The sequence below is a fragment of the Agelaius tricolor genome, unplaced genomic scaffold, assembly GCF_023055355.1.
Source record: "Agelaius tricolor isolate 1412-34295 unplaced genomic scaffold, bAgeTri1.0.p SCAF_5, whole genome shotgun sequence".
In the NCBI taxonomy this organism is placed as follows: Eukaryota; Metazoa; Chordata; class Aves; order Passeriformes; family Icteridae; genus Agelaius; species Agelaius tricolor.
The window spans coordinates 27,016,928-27,040,792 of NW_027269265.1; the positions used below are offsets into that span (position 1 = coordinate 27,016,928).

General features: G+C 35.8%; 1 protein-coding gene across 1 annotated transcript in view; it reads right to left on the reverse strand.

Annotated features, from left to right (window-relative positions):
• Positions 1-23,865, reverse strand: part of ARHGAP5 (Rho GTPase activating protein 5) — a 47,143-nt gene that overhangs the window by 17,667 nt on the left and 5,611 nt on the right. Inside the window, exons 2-4 of the mRNA XM_071426927.1 lie at positions 22,122-22,226; positions 14,773-18,672; positions 5,126-5,273 (exon numbers count right to left, since the gene is read on the reverse strand). Coding sequence (XP_071283028.1) covers positions 5,126-5,273; positions 14,773-18,495 — 3,871 coding nt within the window. The 5' untranslated portion in view covers positions 18,496-18,672; positions 22,122-22,226. The remainder of the gene's footprint in view (positions 1-5,125; positions 5,274-14,772; positions 18,673-22,121; positions 22,227-23,865) is intronic.

Below are 23,865 nucleotides of genomic sequence, written 5' to 3' on the forward strand. Positions count from 1 at the left end.
TCTATAAAAAATTAAAAACATTTGAAAGCTCAGAGGAAAAAAAACCATTAAAATACTGATATTAAAGTTGAATATCATCAAGACCCGTATGTACTCAATGGCAAAACTGCTAGTATTTGCAATGTTAATTTGATGTCTCCCTCCTTGGTAAAACAGAATGAAATATAATCTATGTCAAACTTCTCACCAATGCATGAACAAATACAAAAAGTAAACCCAAAACAGAAAAAATTACTAAAAGAATAAAAAAAACCTGATACGCTAAGAGCATCAGTTAGCATAAGTGATCTTACCTGAATTATTTTAAGATTGGGAAAACTCAAAAATCAACAACAGTAGGTGTTGACTAGTACACAAACAGTCCATGGAATAGTTCATCACTAAATCTGAAGTGTGTGTAACAGCATAAAAACATTACCAACAAAACACTCAAGCTACAAAGTTGGCACAAATATGTACACTTTTCACACTTAAAATTGGACATTAAATAAGCATTTTTTCCATTATTCTGCAACACAAAATTCAAACCATATCAACATTTTGTTGAAGACATTAAGTTACCCTCCAGAAATCTGTTCCTCTCTGTCAGACAACTGAATATCTACCTTATTCTCTCCATGATGATTCTTAGAGAAATACAGAACTCATGCAATTCATACAGCATACTTCAAAAAGTATCTCAATTCTGCTACCTGTATTTTGAAAAAAGGTAACGGTCTACATTGGATTTTCTTATTTAAAAATAGCAGGTAATCTTTTTTTCTAGTATATCTTAGCATAGCACCATTACTTGTATACAAAAACAGCCACTACAATTTTCTTAAAAATCAAAAATCAAAGTTTCCCTGCTAAGTACATTTCCATAAACCCGGTTTACAAAAAAACCAATCCATTTTAAAATTCATTTCAAATGATGCAACAAAATGAAGTTCTCTTCAGTCCATCAGGAGAAAGCAAAAAGTAGATCAGAACACCTATACAATCAAAATACTCTTTTGGAAGCCCATAACCAAAAATAGCTACCAATGACAGTCAACTGAAATAGTTGTCCTCATGGGCAAGTTACAAACCAATTTGCAAAGGATGTGACAGAGGTAAAAGCACACAAACATCATACATGTTACTAGTGACAGGAAAGTGCTCAAATAGCCTGTAAAAGGTTACAGATAAGACCACAATATGTTTACCAAAAATCAGGTTTTTTGAAAACATTATATATTTATACCAAGATATTTAGTGGAAAACTTGGTAATTCATCATTGGCAAGTTATTTACCTGAAAGGAAAAAAAAAATCTTTTGATCATATTGTTCAGTGAACCAAGAAAGAGCTCTGACAACCAACCAAAATATTACTCATCCTTCTATAATTACAATCAATTCAAAAATTAAAGGCTTGGATAGAAAAAAGGCTTTCCTATAATTGTGGGCAATGTAGAAACACAGAAGCAAAGCTTGTTTACAATATTTAGCAAATCTTTGCACCTTTCTTATCCAGAAGTGACAGTAGTATAAAATTTAAAATGTTCTCACACGGTATTGTGATTTGTTTTTAATCAATAGATTCCAACAAAACCAAGTATGATGTGCTATTGCTGCTTCGCACTCCCAGTACCAGTGACAGCGCAGGCAGCTGTGAAATGGAGGCTCTAACACATATTTACAGCTTACCAGCTTCACATCTACTCAGCTATTAACCTGAGTTAATTGGCCCCCAGTTCCTGCTTCCAATACTACCAAAAAGATTACAAGGGGATTCAAGCTCTGTATTATGTTTCAAGAACTAATTGGTCGGCTCCATAAAGTTAAACCAGTTTAGAATAACTGGTTTAGATAAAGCTTTTTGTTGAAAAATACTAAAGAGGAAGAGAGACAATAACCTTCTCTTAATATGCACAGACTTAGGATCCCTTATTTTTACCAGGTCACCCTTTACCTTGACAGGAACAACATGGCTCCTTCAGAAGAAAAAATCTGTTGATTTATAAAAGGATAGAAATTTAAGCTCCTGAATTTTCTTTAGTTTTTCCAAACTGTCCCTCTTCTACTGACACACACTTTTTTTTGGTGAGGATGTTTCCAGAACATTATGGTAAAACAAAAATCTGATGGTATTTTCTGCATGTGCTCAATTCTTTAAGGTTTATGGTGGAGCAAGAATCTTCAAAAACACTTTAACGTACTATTGTCTCATCTTGGCATCTGAAATAGAGAAAACTGTTTTTCACTGTGTACTTTCTAGCCCCAGTCAAAATTTAGATGAGAAGGTACAAAGCATTGCCTTGTATAGTTTCATGAGATAGAAACAGAAAACATTAAAAATTAAGATTAGCCTTTCAAGTCGAGATTAATCACAAATTCAGCCACAATCTAAATTACATAGGAAGGAGCTGAACCCCATCAAAGTACCTGAAGAGGACATGCTAAATAATTATATACTCTGTAAGAGAAATAAGCAGATTAGCTGAGTTGGAAAAGACTGCACTTCTTGATTAAGAAGACAATGATAATAAACACTGGTATTCAGTGCAGTTCAAACTGACAGCAGACTGACTGCTATGAGACAGACGAGTACTGAATGACTCCCCAGGGCCAAGCAGCTTTATCATACAGGAATGGTGCCATTCTGAACTCCAGCCTGGAGCCAACAGCTCCTGACTTCCTGACTTGCCTTGTGCAGGCTGATAATCCCTAGCACCATATTTGTAGAATTTTCTCAGACAGTCACAAAGTCAATGATGTGACTGTATCTCAGTACAGGATTTGAAGGCAATGCAAGTGAACATTCTTTTCTCTCAAAGGCAACAAATACATTCTGTGAGAACCCTGCTTGAAACTCAAATACCTACAGCATATTAATTCAATATAAAAATAATACACACCAGAAATAAAACTCTCACAGCCAAGTATGGAAGCTGAAAACAACACCAAAGCTACTTACACATAATCCAGAGGAGAAGAAAGAAAATTCTAATACAGATCAAAAGCAGAGGTTTTGTTCTACGTGTTTAACAAAACTAGGAAGACAACTAGTGGCATCATGTTTGTCCAGCTGACATTCATGGCCAGAATTAAAACTCTCCAGGTGTACAGCAGCATTCCAGGATGAGCTAACATAACACAGCTAACGGAAAAGTTGTGCCTTCTGAGTCACCCCTTCTGAGGAGACCCTACATTTTGAACACATAGCAGCTTAACCCAACATCTTATTTTCCCAAGACAGGTCATGAGAAGAGAACAGATGTACAAAATGTTTTGGCTGGTTGCATGGTTTGACAATTACGAGGAAAAAAGGGAACAAATAATGTTCTCACACTATTATAGTTCTCTCTCTCACCCCACAAGCTGCTCAAAATTCTTTGGGAGAAATACTTTTTTTTTGAAAGTTCATCACAAAGACAACAATATTTTTAAGCAAATAAAACTTTTAGAACTGGACTTAAAAGGATACTTTCATTTCTTGAAAGTATTCTTAAAATGTGGAACATGCTCAAATTAAGTTATTGCTAGAGTCTACAAACTCTTGAAATTGAATACCAGTCAATATCTGTTTTATACAGCTATGCATAGTAGCTGTATGTAGCCACTCTTAAAGAACACCAGTGTCAGTGACTCACCTATAAATGATGCTAGTTTGTTTTGGGTTGGGGCTTTTTTTGCTACAAAAAGCAGCATATGTATTTTATATATATATATATATGTATATTAAACTGCCTATGCCACTCTATTACTCCTTGCTCTTCTTCCTCCTTTCCCATTTTTAACTGGATGAGGTGGAAAAAGCAAAAGTAGGAGGGCAGAAAATAGAGCTCTTAACTTTAATGCACAGAAAGTAAAGGTTAAAGACAGATCTGTACTAACACCTCTGACTCCAAAGAGAGCAGTGCCTGCGGTTTCACCTGATTCCTTTATTGCAATAGTGCAGTATGTAAGTCTTCAAAAACAGCTATGAAGCTTACCACCTGTGGTAGTTATTTTGGAAACACTATTATTGCAGATGGCAACAAAACTGAATTTTACTATAAGAAAGAAAGCTCTTTAGATTTTTTCTTGCTAAAACTGCTACTTTCATCTTACAGTCAAAATTGTATTAGATATAAACAAATTTGGAAAAAAGATGCTGGTTTACTTTGCACTAAACAATACTCCCATTGCAGACACACATCAAAAGATGGTCCTGCACATGCTCCAGTTCAGTCACACTGTCACTTACTTCAAATACAGCAATATAGCATTTATAAAACTTCAGAGCAAGCAGGATCTATACACCAGCTGAAAACTAGCGCTCACAATCTTAAAAAAAAAAAAAAAAAAATTCCCCCAAAACCCCAAACAAAACCCAACCACAGATACTCCCAAACCTCAAAACAAATTCCCCCTCCTAACAGTAGTCTTCTGTTTGACCAGTAAAATCGTCCTACTTGCCTCATGGTCACACACTAAATAGGCTGAAAGCAGGGACAAACACACAACCAGAAAGCCAGGGAGATAAGAGAGAGAGAAAATCATACTGTGGAATTTCACTCTAGTGTCAACACATATATATGTTAATATTTTACATTAAACAGGGAAATTACATCTTCAATAGATTAACATTTTTCATGGAGTATTACACAGTATTTAGAATATAAGTATTTCCATCTCTGCAACAAGTTAAAATGCAAAACCAGGTTTACCTTCAAAATCAAGAAAGCAAGCAGACTAATCACATCAAGTCAGAAGCCATTTCAAACACCTGTTTTCTATAACTGCAAAAGGTGGATTTCAGAGCTTTTAAATACATTAAATAAAACACAGTGGCAACAGTGAGACATGTAAGACTGGACTGCCACGGGGTTAAACATCATTTGGCACTAGAAAGTGATGTAAGTTTTATTAATTACAGGGAACATGTTAAACCTCAGACATTTGTCAAAAGGTATTAAAGTATTTGTATAAATAAAGTCAAAAAACCATCACATATTACACATAAAATTTAGAAAATACATTCTACTTTTTAAATGCGCTTAGCCCACAATTATTTATTTCTAGGATAAAATTCTAAAAGTACTTTAAAACAGAAAATGAGAGGCATTACTCATTATGCAAAATGGGAAAGTCTTTCCTCTAACAGTCCTCCTATCTTACCTGTATCTTCAATGAATTGCACACATTTTTCAACAAACAGAGGTATGGGTTTCTCAGGTGTAACCAAATCCTGTAGGGGCATCCCAAAGTAATTACTTTCCCAGTTTCTACGGATTGGAGGATTGAATGTCTTAGTTTTCTTTTTCGGCTACAACAAAACAGAGTTATTTAAGTAATATTCAAGCAAAATTTTAACCAACTCATATTTCAATCATTCAGTAAACAAAACCATATCATACATCTATGAGACATTAAAATTCCTCTACAGCAAACTGAATGAATAAAAATTAAATGTACTTTTAAAATTACAAAGTACTTAACTATAAAGTAATTATACATTAGATAAAAAGCACTAAACTTCTATAAGTTTTGATTCTTTTTGCATTACATTAGGAACAGGATTAACCAATATATCAGTAACTGAAAGTATTACAGGAAGAGAAGTAAAGACAGCACTTGTTTAGAGTGCTGTGATTTGTTTAGCATCTTTCAGTATTACTCACAAGAACCACATCTGAACCACACCTCTTTAGAAATTGTCAGGGTAAAACTCCGGTGTCATATCACCAAAACAAAGTTGATGTCTTCTGCATATACTTAAAGATACTAAATAATCTTTATATTGCAACTACACAAGAAACATGATGATGGAGAACGACTAACAAGCAATAAAGTCTTGAAGTTAAAGTTGCAGCACTCATACTAAGCATGAATGCTTTGTTACAGGCACAGGATTTTAGCCAAAAGGAGGTTTGCACACAATCAAATCTAAGATGGTGAGTTTGATACAGAATTCTCCTGGTTTTATTTTTTTTCCACTGAGAAGGACTTTTATCAGTGGAACTGATAAATTAGCCTTGGATGATTACAAGAATTGTATTGTATCAGATATCATAACTCATCTCTGAATACTGATGAAAATATAAATTACATCAAAAATATTTATTTAGGTAGCATCCAGTTCAGATGGGCAACAGCTGAAAGGGCAAAGCTGAAGCCAAACAATGTGTAAAGCTCAGTGAAAACATCTTTGTCAAATTATAATGTCAGATCATTTTAGATACATATATTAAGGCAGAAAAGAAAGGAAAAACAATTCAATTTTTTTTCCCCAAGGTGTTCAGTACACATCTCCACCATCACAGAATAAATGAAGCAAGATATACTCAAGACTGTATATCTAAGATCATCAAAACAGAAAAGGCTCTGTGTATCTCTTGGAAAGCAGTCGGGTAAATGGAACAATAAGCTAAGACTCTACAGAAATTTATGAAAATTACAAATATTATCTGTGTAGAATACCTGGAAATGGTATGAAATATTGGACACAGCTACAAAATTAGAGTAAAGAATGCTCTTTTCTAATAGTTGGCCTGCTTTTAGAAGACAGGTTGCAAGGGAATGCCATATCATATTTGGTATTATGCACACAGAAATGCAAAAGTTTTCTCAGATGAACTATTTACCTGAATTCAGTTTAATCCCTAATTTGGAAAGTGAGATTTTTTTTTTCTAAAGAACTTAATGAAGCATAAAGAATGAAAGAATAGAGAAAAAGGAAAGAGAAAACCCCAACCCTGACATCCTTTGCAAACTGGTCTAAAGGCAGAGCAGAAGAGATGACCACTGCAAAACCATTCCAAAATCATGAAACTGTAATTTCACGAGACAATTACAACAGTAAATTTATCAGCTATTTCTCATTATGTATCATTATGTATTTTGTATCTCTCCTGTCCAATATTTATTAAAATACCTCTCTCTCTCATTATTTTCCTTTCCTTTAGGGTGTGTGAGTGCATAAACTCTCCACTGACAGCATAAATCAAATCCTCCCACAAATAACACTATCTACATGATCTTCACAAAAAATACTTCTGTAAATCAAAAGTAAAATTTTAATGCTTTAAGAAGAAACAACATGCTCTTTCCTGATTCTAGACTTCCATATTTTCCTAAGTCTAGATTGCTTAAGCGGAGAACTTGTTCTGAACAAAAAGGTGTTCTGTGCTAAAGACCTGATTTTGCCAAAAGACCAACTGACTTCAGGGAAAAAAATATGGGTCTTATTGCTAACAAAAGTAAGTCTCAGTGAAAACTTTTCTTTAATCCCTGTTCCCCACTCTGAGAAAACAGCATTTTTTCTGATCCATCAGACATAGAATGGAACTTTTAGATTTGCTAGTCAAGACAATGACTACCATATTTTTTTCTGTGTAAAATTAACTTTAAAAAGATCTCTAATGAAACAATAAACAGAAACTGTTAAACATTAAATTATTCACTTAGTTAAACAGCACCTGAGTAAGGTGAACCATTTTAAAATTCCTAGATTTTGGCAGAGAGATTATGATTTTGCCCCAAGTATTTTTAGTTCAATCATTCTCCCCAATACACCTATGCCTTCCAATGCAGCAGTCATGTAATACTACATGCACCAAGTACCAATCTAGGCACAGCCAAAACCAATTTTGTGCGCTTCTCCTACATCATCATAAAAATGGACTAATAGGCACCAAGTTAAAGAAGACAAGAACCAGCACAAAAGTTTTGTTACTTAAGCCTAGCAAAATGCTCATTGTTCACATACCACTGTTTTCATGCTAGTAATTAAAACACAAGCCCAAGACCATAAAGTTGAAATCCCTAGTTTTCCTAGAGATCTGTGGGGCTTTGTATAATTGATTGCTGCACTTATGTTGAGCTTTCAGCATGGGTTTCATCACTTGCTTCTTGCCAAAGACAACTGCTCTTCATACCGTAACAGAGGTTAACGCCAAACCTCCAACTGATCCTTATATATTTTGGCAGGAAAGCATTTTAACTCTGAGAATTCCAAACTTGCCTTGCATTGCATTTACTTGCAAAACTGCTTTATTTTGCAGTACTTCAATCACCAAAATACATGTTGCAAAAGATTAGCTAAAGTCCTCTTAACCTAAGACAAGGTAAACATAAAAACATTTACTCTAGCATGGTACCGTATCCAAGTCTTGATTTCAAAACCAGAAATATTATTACAAAGAACATTAACTTTAAAAATACAAAAATATAAAGAATACTAAGCTTAACCCTCTTGACTGCAGGTACTAGGGAATCAGCTAAGCAGTACTCATCATCTAGAGAGAAACTCAGCTAAGACTTCAGCCAGCTGTGAGTTTTGAGAGTACAACACACATAAATACAACCTTTTAAAATTAATCTAGAAAACTAAAAACTGCCAAAATCCTATCAAGCCTCTTTATGGATGGGCTGCTTACTTTAGCAAGCCTTCTGTTCAAGACAGGCTTTTTTTCTCTCATTACCATCCCACCAGAACATCCATTAATTGTTTATTTATTAAAGAACAAATTCAGCCACTTCTCTACCTCCAAAAGACTTCACTACTACTTTTGATGCAAAGGAAATTTTCTGCCTGCTTCATCTGCAGTCAGCCCTAGGGTCATGGAGGGCAAAGTCAGTATTTTCAGAATTAGTAAAATACTTCATAAAACCATGCACTGTGAACAGCATTCATTTTATAGGCTTAATAAAAGTATTTGTAATCTCTAATTCATAGCTAGCTCTCCAGAAACTGTATGATATATGAATAATGCAGATCATTGTCCCTAACATGCTCTTCCTTCCCTTCATGTTTTCTGCCATTTTTAGAATTCCAGTTTGTTACACTGTTTTAAACTACAAAGGTTTAAGAAGGCATATGGCTCTAAATATGCATATTAGGAGTGTTAAATTTGAAAAGACAAAACCTGAAAGTACAGATTCTGATATTTCCTATAATTCTCAGGAGAAAAAAAAGCCACTGCACATTTCAGTCTGAAGTAGACAGTATTTTACTAAATTAACCAGTGAATTTACACAAGAACAGCTGAATAAAAATTTAAGTTGATCTCCCATTGCTCACATGTTTACCATAGTCTTACTAAAACTGAGATCAACATAGATGGGTTCTACAGTTCCTCACACTATTTCCATAATAGTTTTAACATAAAATTTCATACAGTGTTGAAATTATAAGGGCAGAAAGCAAGTTTAGGCACAGAAAAAGAGATGACAAACGCACTGCTTCGTGTTCTAAAAAGCCAGAGTAAAATATGTGAGAATTCATCAAGATGCTAGTGGATTTTTATTACTAAAATACCGAGAAAAGTTTTCAGATTAATTTAAAGTAAAAAGCATCTTACAATCATCTTGGTATAAAGGAAAATGGAAAGAAGTAATTCACAAACTTCTTTGGAAGCAATGAGTGTTGTCTGCAAACAGGGTTACAAGGCAGAATGTTTTAAAATACTGTTTCTCAGATTTAATTTAGCAAAATGGAAACTCCATTCACACACAAAAAAAAAAAAAAAATCAGACCCTGAATAATCAAAGATTATTGGCCAAAGAACCTAAATAGTGAAACTTTTTCAGATTTCAGCAATGGCATGCCAAAGAATTATCACTATGCAGTTAATTTACTATATTGTTTACAAGATCTCTCTAGTTAGGATTTGTTTTCAGAAGTACTTAAAAAATTCAAGATGAGGCTCTGCCTTACCCATTGCAAAAATTCATCCAGGATACTTGCTGTTCTTGATATGTTGTGGAGAATATAAATCTAAACAATTATTCTCTCTATAAGAGGTGAAAAAAATACAACCTAAATCCAACACTGAATGTTGTTCACAAAGAGAGGAGCTCTAAAGTAGGTGGGTAAAGTTTTAATACTCATCAATTCCATTGTAAAAACAAATAATAAGGTTATTAATTGTCACTATATGGAATAGCTACAGGTTTCCACATCAGGCAGGCTTCCCACTGAAGAGGGAATTACTAAATTATGACAAAGGTCAAAAATAACTAGCTATTATTTCATGGTAATAATAACAATAATTCTTCCATATTAACTTACAAATAGTTTTTTAAAATATTTACATTGGGCTTGTTTACACAGTGAGACAATGGAAAGCCAAGGACTACTGTGGTTGGGCTTTATATTAAAGCATAAAAGGCATCAGCTGCAGCTTTAAGGCTACTGAAGCGGTTCATCCTATCTAAGATATTAGAAGGCTTCCTTCAGCAAGATCCTTTTCCTCTAGAATCCTCATGCCCTCTCCTGACCTGAAATTCTCTGCAGTTTCTGTTGTTTTGTATCTCCAAACTCATTAAGTTAAACTGAAAACAAAAATAATTTATGATACAGCTGGCAAGCCCTCTGCTTTTCATGTGTACCAACACCAATAATGTTTACACTAGACCTTAATGTTAAAAGTTCTAATTGATACAAGCATCTAATTGGAATTGTCACTTCCAGTTTTTGATAAAGACATGTAGATGAATGAGGACACATCTCAGCTGGAGAGGACTAGCTTGGCAAAGAAGAAACAGCTGAGGCAAAGCTGCATTTTAACATTTCAAGGTGTGCTCAGTTCCTCATAAGTTTGTGACCACCATGAAGGAAATAAATAATCAAACATGGAAAGCATGCCAATATAGGGGAGAATTCAAAATGCAATTTTTGCTATTGGCAAAATGCACTTTTTTGCTATTTTGTTTAACAGCAGAAAGGATGAGTTGCTTTTTTCCTAGGAGAAACCTTACAGAAGAAGTTCTGTAGGTGAAGAAAAGAAGGCCACTACGGTTAAACAAATATTAGCACACAACATGCACTTCAAATACTGAACAACATGCACTTGAAATATTTCAAGCCCAGTGTGCACACAGAACTACACATGAACCTGGCTAACAAGTCCTGTGATTCAAGCCAGTCTGCTTGCTTTCTTCTCCTCCTCCTTATTGCTCTTCATATTTATCCCCCCCAGAAAAAGTTCAACGGTTCACTTGTTAATAGCACATGCAAGGTCTTATCACAAATCTTCTCAGAACATTTAGACATGTGCTAATAAAATAAAATAGGATAAAAGTGGGTGTATCACAAATTAGATTATACTGATTCAGTTTTTTCCACGTTTTCTTTTCTAGAGACAAAGACTGAACCATCTGTTGGTTTTACCAATCTAGATTTTAGTAAGGCATCTGGTGATGGCATATAGGAAACTACAGCCACAACTGGAGGAACAGAAAATAGATGATATTCAGCAACCAAAAGGACAAAGTCATAGAGTAATGGGAAAATCCTGCACTGGAATGCACAACTAACAAAACTTATGTGCTGTAATGTGCCTATAGCACATGCTGTAATGTACAGGTACTTTACATCTGTGCACATACAATAAACCACCTGTTTAGTATGGAGTCATTACCTGGAAATGATCAAGGACATGAGCAGGCCAAAGGTACCTAAAGCGGCAGCAACTGCAGCTAAGCAAAGGTTGGGTGCAATCACACAATTGTGTGGGGTAGTAATTTCTAGTAGATATCAGCAAACACTAAGATTACGTGATGCACTGTTATGACATTTGTTGCAATTCTATGCACAGTTTCAGTCATCCTCATTCAAAAACAGGTTCAGAGGAAAATTCCAATTTTTTTTTAAATCTTCTAAAACTCAGGCCAAGAAGTAGCCATTTTCTCTTCACTGGTGACTGGCCAAAAAAAGAAACATTTCCAGAGAAAGGATACAATAAGGAAGGGTGAAAACCAGGAATTGCAATATTCCTCACCAGTACAGAGGAAATAAAAGCTCTGGATGAGTTTTTCAGAGTAGTAAGAATGAGGAGATAAAAGTCTTGAGAGGAATTATTTCTGTGATAATTGTAAGAAGAGCTCAAGGATGATGCTCTTCCAGTTCTGACTACCAGTATACTGAAACAAGATCTAAGAACACCAGCAACAGTGTTATGGACAAAAATAATGGGTGAGTAATTCAGACCAAAGCACACTTGCTTAACTGCTCTGAGTTTTAAATTGTTTCTTTTGGCAATAAGAAGCCTTATGTGACCTTGCAAGTAATGTTACCTGCTTGCCACAGGTTTGACATTGCTATACTTGCCACAGTAAAACATTTTAATTTATGCTTCCAAATAGCAACAAGTAGCACAATTTTGAGTATTTACTTCTGCCTTTTATAACATATGTCCTCAATAGATTTTTGAAGTTTGAAACATATGTGTTAGCCAAACTACAGCAGTTCATTTTCCTACTCTGCTGTTTGTCAAATCTTGCTTCCTCCTTCCTATTCATCCAACTCTTGCCTGTTTCCCTTCAGTTTTTTTACCTGAACCCTACAATCACTTTACATCCATTCTCTGCCTCCCTTATGTCTGTCCTAGTGCCTTTTTTTTTAAATGTGATTTTATCCTGAGTAGGGACACTGGACGTGAAAGGATCAGGACAGAATGAGCATCCTTCAGAACAGTCATGTCTCTCCTGAGACACCCTACAAGAAACCCACCCAGAAACACCACATCTCAAATCAACAAAAATGCAAGAGTATCAAGAACGTTACATCCTACTTGGGCTTAAAAAAAATTTAATAATCTTGGAAAAAGAAAATTAGGAGTTCAGACTTTAAAATTCAAGTTTTTCGAAACAAATTCATTTTGTTCATAAGATTTCTGTACTTCAGAATCACTATAATTAAAGCAAGAATAGTTACACATGTACCCTATTTTCCCCCCACATAGAGCTGAAAAATTCAGAAAAAGTATCAGTAAGAGATTTAAGAAATAGCCAGAAAGAAATACACAAGCTCTATTTACCTCTTTCACATTCAAAGGGTCACAGTTCTCAAGAAAACCCATCAAGCAGTCTGTAAATAGTGGTGCACTAACATCTTTTGCAAGGACCAAATAACACTTGACAAGGACAACATAATTTGAATAATTTTTGTGTTTCTGTATTAAAAGACTACTAGTCACTCATCCAAAACAACACAGGAAAACATGCAGAAGAAGTTCCAAAACTAGAAATCTGCATCTCTTCTGAAATAAAATTAACTGCTAAAAAACCCAAAGAAACAGATAATGAACTAGAATGACTCACTTGAACTGGAACTACTCTAACATCAACTTCATTCAAGTCAACACACAGAGAAGTCACTACTTATCAAAAGCACTGAGCACTCAAGATACTTTGAAAACTTGCAAACATTTGAGCTATCAAGACAAATTTGCTTTCTCAATTACAATAATGTCCACAATTATTAAAAGCTTTTACTCGTTTAATAATAGCAGCTTTGCTACTTGTGAGTAAAATACAGCACCCTCCCTCAGAAAAAAACACTCCCATAACCAACAAATCACCAACCAACCCAAAGAAACTACTCTTCAAGAAACTTATCCACTGCAAGAATTAAAACAGCCTGAAACTCCCAACTTAGGCTTCTTCTCAACAGGCCAAAACCAGAAGTAGAAGCTTTGTTAGAGCAATTGGGGGATTTTGTGACAATTTTAGGAAGACCCCCACTATAGTAATCTACTCAGTTTAACACAAATATATTCAACTCAGAGTAAGTTGCTTTCAACTCAACACAGCTGTGACAGTAGGAAGATTATGCAACTGCATTTTGATTTCTATGTAGAAAGATTATTTAAAACAAAAGGAGTCCAGAAGCTGGACTCAATGACCTTTATGGGTTCCTTTCAACTCTGGATATTATCAATGATTCTATGAAAAGTATATAAATTATACTTTTTTTAAAATTCTAAGTTTCTCCAAAAGAATAACTTCAAAGTATTTTTAACCATATGATTTTATACCCATAAGACATCATTATCCATGCATATGAGTAAGCCTTGAGAAAATTTAGTGGCCTTTAAATAAGTCATGTGTAATTCAAATCACAGCTGCATACCAGCAAGAATTTCATCTATTAGTTAAATTTAACTATGCTCTACTTTAACAAAACTTATTTCTGCTATTCAAGTACCATCAGATTTAAGCTAAAACAGTGACATTTTAAAAATGCTACAAAAGATAATATTACAAAGGTCAGATTATTTTGAGACAAGAAAGAAAATATCTAACTGATCAGGAACACTCCAGATTTCATGTCAAAACTATACCTAACACAATCACTGCTGGCCTAAAATGAAAATCTAAACTATAAAGAATGTATATCTAGAATCCACACCACAAAGCCAGTCAAAAAATAAGTAACACTCAAGCATGAAGATGAAACATTTTTCAAGTAAACTGCAACTATTTTCCCTTTATTTCCCTGTTTTGTTCCCTTTATTCTGTTTTTATAGAGAACCATAAAGGTAGTACAACTTTTAACTTGATTACCTGTTTGCCCACACTAGGAAAATGCAGCAGTCAGTAGAACTACTATATATGGTTTGCTTTTTAGAATTAAAAAGAAATCACTCCTTTCATTCACCAGCCCTAAACCCCATTCCAATAGCAAAAATTGCAACAACTGAAAAAACCGGTTCTACTCAAGAACTCACAAAGCAGCTTTTTCCTTAAAAAAACCACAGCACCTTTCTCAAATGGAAGGAAGCCTCTACATGTAAGGAGAGATGAAAATAACTGACATTTATTCAATAGCTGACTATATTGATAGACAAACTATATCATCCACTGATGTTTGCTAGTTCCAAGCAACTTAATAGGAACTTAAGATAAAAAAATCAAACAAATATAGTTTGAAAATTTTAAAGCACCTGCTTCAAATGAGGGTGTAACTCTTGGATATTTTGTCTCTTCCCATTTTACAATGCACCAGAAGTTGTAAATAAAATTTAAATTAATTGACTTACCTTCTTATCTTCTTTTACTTTGTGGGGTTTCTTTTTCATTTTTTTCTCATCCAATTCTTGGTCCGATGTAATAGCAGGATTATCTATGCCACCCTTCCATGTTTCAACAGGTGAAAGAAGTGGGTCTTCTTCACTTCCACGATGCCTTCCTTTTCTTTTACCTTTAGAGGTGGTAAAAGCCTCGTCATCACTTGCATCCGAATGGGTTCTCCTATAGTAAGACTTGGCTTTGCTGAACAGTGTCTTTGACTTGTACTTGTATTTGGAAGGTCTTCTTTCCCCATGACTTTTGGATACTCTATCAGAAAACCCATTTTCTTCTTCACCTTGGGCATTTATAACAATTGAGTTTCGAACTTTAATAATACGATTCTGACTATCCTCTGGAACCGCATAGATGTCATCTGCAAAGCCTTTATGTTTGTAAATCGTGTCAATAGGCTCAGCATAGTTGTCAGATTGGTCTGTATCTTCTGGAGGTGCTGCAGGCACTCGAGAAGGCTGTTTCCTGGGGTTTTTGCCAATACCTGCCTCAATTGTTTTCAGGAGGTTAGGGTCCAGTTTTTTCACATTGGTTCTTGGAACAAGCGGTTTCGGTTTTATCGGAGGAGGCACTTTATGGTTGCGTTCATGGTCATGACAATTGATTGGTGTACTGTGAACAGGATACTCATTTCCTTCCAAATCCAGTCGGTACTTTGAACGATCACTAGGTGCTGGAAGTAACCTTACATCATCACCAATTGGACTGTAAGGCGGCGGTCCTTCAGCATCATCCTCTGAATCTGGGTAATTATAGTCAAGGGAACCTCCTCTCGGAGACCTTGGAAAAACATCTTCACTTGTATGTGTTGATTCCCTTGTGCTGTCTGACATGTAGGAACTCTCAATCATGTTTTTCTTCTCTAATACATCACTGAAGAACAATGTGAAAACCTCAGTTTGACGATGATATTGAGATAATGAATATAAAGCTGTAAACTTAGCAGTAATTTCTGTTGCTATGTGCTCTCCTTCAGTCATGAGTTCCTTGATTGCCTCATTCTCAAAGAAGTCTGCCTGGCTATCAGTAACAGCCACCAGCTGGACAGGAATTGTATCCTGAACTTCAGAAAGAAATGCCCGAAGCATTCCCATGGATGCCTTTCGCTTTGCAGAATAGACCAGTATATATCCATGAACAAGTTCATCTTTCCTTACACCAATGGAAGAATGATATGATAATATAGTTATCTGTATTCGACGTCTCTTTTCACCTATTATTTTATCAAGCATTAAAGAATTATTCTGGCCAGCCTGAGCAGCACTACAGGAGTGAGAATCGAGGAAAGGTGAAAGAATAAGATCCACACTGAACGGATCGCCACACATGGCACACATGACAATCCTTAAGTCAGCTTCTGACAGATCTTTAATGGTGGGAACTGGACTTACAACATCAAAATTGTGTTTAACGGCTTCCAGTACTCCTCTCAGAGCTTGTTTTATTTGGGCCTCATTAAACTTGCGTGGGTATGTACCAGCAGGCACATCTACAAAAGGACACTGTAACTTGTTAGCCAACTGCTGTCCCTGATGCCTCAGAATAGGTAGATTCTTGCTAACACTGTCCCTCTGGTTAGCCAGTATTAATGTAAATGAAAGATTAGCCATATACCTGTCTCTCCTTATCTGAGATGCTTCAGCCCTTATTTTTGCAATGCACTCCCCAATAAAAGTCAGTGATTCAATAGAGTTAAACACGCAGAAACAACCATGCGGTTTGAAGGCTGAGGTCCACAACTGAGTCAGCAAGTATGGGGATTTGGCATCAACTGGCCTAAGATCTAGTTCATATATTTTTCCATCTAATGCATATTCATCATCAGTGGATTGTGTCCGAATTTCATTTGCCAATTCTTGTGCAAGGCCATCTTTGCCCAAAATGAAAAGATTGATTTTATCAATGTTGGCACTATCATGGTATAAATTTGAGCGTCCATGGTCCTGTTGCAGAAGACTGTTGGCAAGCAACTCTTCTACTTTTATGTCCATGCAGTTTTGGCCACTGAGACAGGTTTCTTTAGTTGGGTGATAAACAAATCCTATATGTTTAAGCAGAAGAGATTCTCTATCAGGTGCAAGTTTCTGTAAAGCTTTGTATCTAGGTTCTTCACTCAGAACTGCATGAATTTCACTCATTTTATCTGTACTTGGTGTTGCATTAAGATCCAGATCGTAAAATAACTCTGAATGTTCAAAAAGCATTTCCTGAAACTCCTCTTTGGCTTTTTCAACAATCTCCCTCTGATGCCTAGCATACACTTCCTTACTATCTCCATCAGTGATGTATTTGAATGCTTCATCCTCCACCACAAAACATATAACTTCTTCCCATGGCTGTCCAGGTGAAATGAATTGGATTTTCTCAAGAGTCTTTTTGAATTTCTCTTTCATTTCAACCCTCCTTTTTTCAGATATAAGATGCTGAACATGGTTTTGATAAACTTTTTCTGCCTCTAGGGTATTGAGAAGGTCAAATGGAATCCTTCTGTCATTCACTTTATCTATGTGGTCAGTTTCATCCCAGGGTGTTTTTTCAAGCACTACAAAACAGGACTGGAAGTCAGGCCTTTTCTCCATTACCTTCAAGGCTTCTGACCAGCTCAAAAGTTCAATCTCATCAAGATTTGATAGAAGAGTATTAAGAGCTCGTGGCAATGCATTAATGTATTCTTCTTTTCTCTTTCTAATATGTTCCTGTTTAAGTTGCTCTATGTGTTTTGAAAACGTATTTTTGGCCTTTTTTGTTCCTTCCAAATTGATGTACTCCTCATAATCAGGGTGGTTTTTCAGTTTGTTGCTAACAGTTTTCCAAGTTGCATGATAGTCTCTCACAGTTTGGACAAGTTTTTCAAACTTATCTGTTGCCGTAACAACTAACTGTCTTTGAGTTTTATAGGCATCCAGATAGGGGATTATTTTAGGTTTACCACGAGTTTTATCCATCATTTGTACCAGTGCAGTAAAACATGTTTCAACATTGACATTGAATCTTGCTGATGTTTCCACAACCACAAGGTTCTTCTTATTTGAAGCAAAGGCCTGAACCTCTCGCAGATAATGATCCACACATTCATCACATTTTGTTGCCGCTATTATTATGGGTTTTTTAGATTTTGAGAGCTGGATATAAAGATTATTCACAAATTTAAGTTGATCATCAAACTTCCTATTGCATCCTTGGCTTACATCAATGCACAATAAAAATCCATCTATGTTTAATTTCCCTTCAGGCATTTGTTTTTGCTCAAAGTCTTGCTCCAAGCCTAGCTGATCTGTGCAAATGTACATTAGTTTTTCTGCGGACTGCAGTTTGGAGGCAGCTGCACGTTTTATGTACGGTTGTAAATTCGTACTCCGATGAGGCAAGAAAGTCTGATCATCAATGAACTCAGTCTGCTCAATTACATGAATTCTGCACTCAATTCCATCCTCACCACTTTGTGTTACGTCACCCCAGTACAAAAAGTGATCATTGTTAACAACTCTTCCTCCAAAGTCAATTGTGCTAAGCACAGAGGTATGCTCAGGATAATATTCATCTGCTTTTGAACGAACGAATCTATTGCACAAACATGACTTTCCGACTCCACAATTACCTTTATCCTTTTCAGTTCCAGACAGTCCAACAACACTAACAGCATAAGATGGGGGGCGTGGCTCTTTGTTTTTTGCCATCATAACTTTCCTCTCATCCTTTTGCAATTATCAAGGTAACTGTATGTGGTTTTCATTCTGGAAAAGATTCCTACAAATCTGAATTGTATATCCAGGGTTCCAGAAATCGCCTTTAGTTGTTCCTGCTTCAGCTTGTGATTAAGAGAACCTCAGATAACTTGGACAAGGAGCATCATCTTCCTAAAAAATAGAGAAAGAAAAATCAAGATTGCAGGTATTTCTTTGTAATATTCATGAGGGAAAAGACATTTTAAGAAGCACTTGTGCAGCTTGATGACCCTGATTTTTTGTGCATATGAAAATTCTACAACTACTTTGAATGAGATCATAAATTCATAATTCAGTAATGCTAATGCTATTTATACTACAGATTTAAAATAAACAGATTTCAGGCACAGTTTAGTAGTAGTTTGTCAGTTTTTTGATAGCTGAGCAGCATACTTCTAAAAAAAGAAAACCCACACCCAAACTCCCAAACCACTAAACCCAACCTAATATTCATGCACTTCTATTCACACTCAAATTTTTACTAGGTATCATGCTCATCTGTAAGAATAACATTACTTTTGTGTGCATTTGTAGGTTTGAGCTTAGGTTGCAGTAAAGGAAATGTCAAAACAAGTAGCTGTAAAAGCAGGCAGTTGGCCACATGCCCCAGCTGCTACCTATATCCAGAAGCAGACTACTTGATTGGTATACCAACAGCAAACAGCTTTTAAGGAAATGTTTCAAACAGGAATTCTATAGAAAAACACAATCATACAAATACGAAGAGTAGGACTTAAGTATAACAGATTTTAAGACTACAATGTTGTTGTTTCATTCCTTCTGTCTCTATGAAAAAACAAACTTCTATTAACTGGAAACAAAAACTACTATATCTACTTTCAAAGTTTCACAGAATTACTACAAGGTTCCCGTGGCTTTATTGAAGCTATCATCAATTATAACAATTACCACTAACTCTCAGTTATTAATAGAAGACTTTACTTGCATGCATACTGCAGATGGAAATGCATTTGCTGGTTTTGAATCAATTACACTATGAGGAAGATGGAAAAAACTGAATATCCATATGACTGGTCCCAGAGATGGTGACAAGTAGCATGCAATCTACTTGGGGGCCAGTAACCAGCAGTGCACTCTGCAGGCCAGTACTGGGTCCAATACTGCTCAGTATCTTCATTAATAACTTGGATGATGGGGGAGAATGTATTCTCAGCAAGTTTGCTGATGAAAAAATTAGGAAGAGCAAATGATACAGTCCTGCCTGCAGGGAGGAATAAGCCATGTACCAGTACATGCTGGGGGCAGCCGCCTGAAGAGCAGCTGTCCAGAGGGAGACATGGGGGTCCCAGAGGACACAAACACCACCCAGCAGGGTACACCTGGCAAACAAGGCTAAGAGCACCCTGGGCAGCATTAGACAAAGCAGTGCCAGCAGGTCAAGGCAGGTTAACCTTCCCCTCTTTGCAGCACTGGTAAGGCCACACCTGATGCACTGTGTCCAGTTCCACAGTACAGGAGAGATCCCGAACTACCGGAGAATCCAGCAAGGGGCTAAAGCACCACAGCAGCTCTCATTTAAGAAAAGGCCAGGACTGTTCAACCTGGCAAAGAGAAGACTAAGGGAAGATCTCATCAATGTGTACAAATATTTGGGGGAAAGGTGAAAAGAAGGCAGAGCCAAACTCTTTTCCTGGTGCTCAGGAACAAGACAGGAGGTAATGGGCACAGATTAAAATACAGAAGATGCCATATGAACATCAGGAAACACTTTCTTTTATTGTGAGGGTGACTGAGCACTGGCCTAGTTTGCCCAAGGAAGTTGTAAAGGCTCCTGCACTAAAGGTAATCAAAAGACATCTGGACCCAGATCTTGGCAACCTGCCCCAGGTGAGCCTGCTTGAGCAGGGAGGCTGGACAAGATGACATTCAGAAGTCTCTTCCAACCTACACTCTTCTATCCTCTCTGAAAATATTTTTATAAAAATACTTCTCATTTTCTTGGTAAAAAGACAACTATTACATGGCACTATAAAAGAAAGGCAGTTACTATTGTACCTAACATATTTGCTTTTACATTTGTAGATTACAAAGTAACAACACAAATGTACTTAAATAAACCTATAAATAGTCCTTATCAGAATGAAAGTATAACAAGCATCAATTTTATGTTATATACTTTGTCCTGCTTCGCAACAATTAACTAACCAAAATATAAAATACAAACTACATACATAAAACCAGCTGTTTGTTATGGAAATCACAGAAAAGGAAAGTACTTTTTTTAGGAAGAAAGTATCAACTTCATTACAAAATGAAGGTGAACATACTCAAAGAGCTTTTATATTGCAAAAACTGAAACTTTTATGCCAGATTTTAGAATTCTTTTTCAGTTAAATAAGATTACTCAAAGACCCATTCAGAAAGACAAGTCATATTTTAAATTTTTCTTCTCACTGTTTCCACTGTGTTTATTATATTCTTAAAACACAGAATTTGGACCTAACAGAAAATGGCTCCAGGAACAAAAATACTTAGCAAAAATAACATCCTTTACAAGCAGTATTTATATTACTACAAATAAACCCAGTGTTTTCTTTCTAAAGCAAAGCTTATCATAGTAGCATCATTCAAACTGCTAGAATGAGAAATTCAGTCAGCACTTCCACTATAAAATGTTTTCTGTTTGCCACAGCACAATACAGATTTCATGTGGACTAAACTAGAACACAAAAATCTTCATCCACATGATTACTTCATTTCATCAGGAAGACACTGTCAATTTGCAATTAGTTTATAAGAAACAATCGATACTTTCAGATACTCTACATCCTCAGTAGCAAAAGTTGTTCCTCCTCCATCTACAAAATGTTTTGTTAAATCGATACATTTTTAAGCAAGTAAGTACAAAGAGTAAGGTGAAAGGAGACACTGAGAAAGGGAGAACAAACACATCAGTCTCTCATTAAAGTTCTGACATGAAATATTTTAACCATAGTAGAAGCTGAATCACTAAAGATATTTAAAACCAGCGTGGGTTTGTTTTTGGGTTTTTTTTTTAAATACAGTTCCTACTTTGCACTGATTGTACAAGTCACAGAACAAAATCTATGTTAATTAAGTAATAAAACTGGTAAAAAATCTGACATTATAATGGCTTCACATTTAATATGTAATCATCATTAAACTGTTCTCCAAATGGAAGATTTTCCATTTGACTATACCACTAATGTAAATTTACTTTATCGTTTTGTACTGTTTTAAAGCATGCACACTGGAAATTCATTGTAAATTCGTTCCATTATCTTAGTTCAATCTGCTTAATTCAATTATAACAAATTGTAAACACTACGATTCATCTAACCCTCCCCCCCACCTTTGTTACAGATTCAAAGGAGGGGTTGTTTGATTTCCCCAGCTAATTTCAATCTTAGGACTGAAAATAATACAAAGCATCTGACATCACTGCAGGAAGAGTCTGTGACCATCTACAGATGCACTGTAGGACCTTATCTCTACAGACTTTTAGATTTCCAAGCGTAGTTATAACGTAAATAAGGCAGCAGTTTGTATTTATTTACCCACTTTTAAACACATTATAAAGGTCTAAAGCCCAAACTTACCCTTAGGAAAGGGGTGCAAAGCAAGATGACTCTCCTGCTGCGATCTTCCTGCAGTAATGCCACACATTTAAACAGTGCCCTTCAGCAAGTCCTTCCCTGAGGGATCTGAAAACAAAAAATAAGAACCATTGAAAGTTTCAAGTTTATGAAGAAAGAAGCAGCAATCAGAGAAGGTATAATACTTCACCTATGCATGAGGATTGTTTTCCTTATTTTAAACCCATTAACAAAACTCAAGCTGGTCTTTGTCTAAATTTGGGGGGCTTAAATCCTGTAAGCACACCTATTAATATTTGAGAGAGGGCAGAGTTCATAAGTGATCGTGATTTGAATTTCAACTTGATACTTCAACAATATCTAGGCTGTAGAAGCCTGTTATGAAAACAATTAATGTAGTTTCTCAGATAACATATAAAATATGAGCTATAAAAATCACTAATTACTTGTAGAATAATTTGGAATTCTAAAGTGTTTAGAACATAGGTTTGCAAGATGAAGTTGGTATAGTCATAAGTACAAAATACATTAAACAAATCTATGTCTATGCATATATATTCTATTAATAGGAAAAAGGTACAGTCTACATCAAAACCCTTTTACCACCACTTCTAAATTAAAAGGACTCACAAACTGTGACGAATCAGCTATTTTAAGTATAACTGTATTTGAAGATTTTGAACTCTCAACTAGGATACAAATTACTAATATAACCCTTTTAAGTGCTGATCTCACTGCAGGGATGCTACTATAAAGTAATCAAAACCAATTCTCTTCCACTGTTCTTCCCTTTGCATCCACACAAAACCCAGACTTTGCCAGCCTGGTGATCCAAACACTGTGATGCAGAACAGGAAAGGAACTTTAGGCACTTGCACTGGAATATTATGTAAGCCATTTTCAACTAAGGAAAGGTGCCATTGTTAAGCAAGATGCAGCACCACGCTGTATATGTGCTAAATACTACATCAAAACAACAGACCTATTTCTTGTTTTGCCATTTACAATTATATTCTTAATAATTTCACTTTGCTTTGGGAATAACATTCACTTTTCTCTAGTAAATTTTCCTTTGGACAAAAAAGGTTTGGTAATACTCATAAACAATACAACAGTAACTAATCTGGTAGTACCGAAGAACACCAAAATCAGTAGGCAGCTGTCTCAACAGTATCAGTCCTGCATTAAGCCTGGCTGAGCCTCACTGCTAAATTCTATCACTTGATAGAGAAGATAGGCAGTATGTCCTGTTCCCTGCCCTTACCTGCAAGCTGTGGCACTCCTCTACATCCACAGCTACCTGAGCAGAGCAGATACTTGCTCATGAGGAAAAACACAATGGGACTCTGAAGAACTCAGAGTATGTGGAAGAGCAGACAGAGTGAGAGAAAAGCATCTCCTCTTGCAAGAATGCATCTGAGGCTTGAGGGACACTGCCACAAGAGAAAGCTCAAACACAGGCCCCGAAAACATCAGTCAGAAACATTAAGACACTAGAGAAAGCCCTATTTACAAATACATGTTTCCTAAAGTCTTCCAAGCTGAACTCTAAACACTAGAATAGAATGCCATATTATTAGCAAGTAATAAATACTTGAAGAATTAATCATCTATCAGTATTAAGTATTGTGGCTGCACAGGAACTTGTAGATGAGTCCACAGTCAAGAAAAGCACTTACAGATAAATACCCTTGAGTATTTCTCAATATCCTCCAAAATTGCTTTCTGAACCTACAAATGTTTTAGG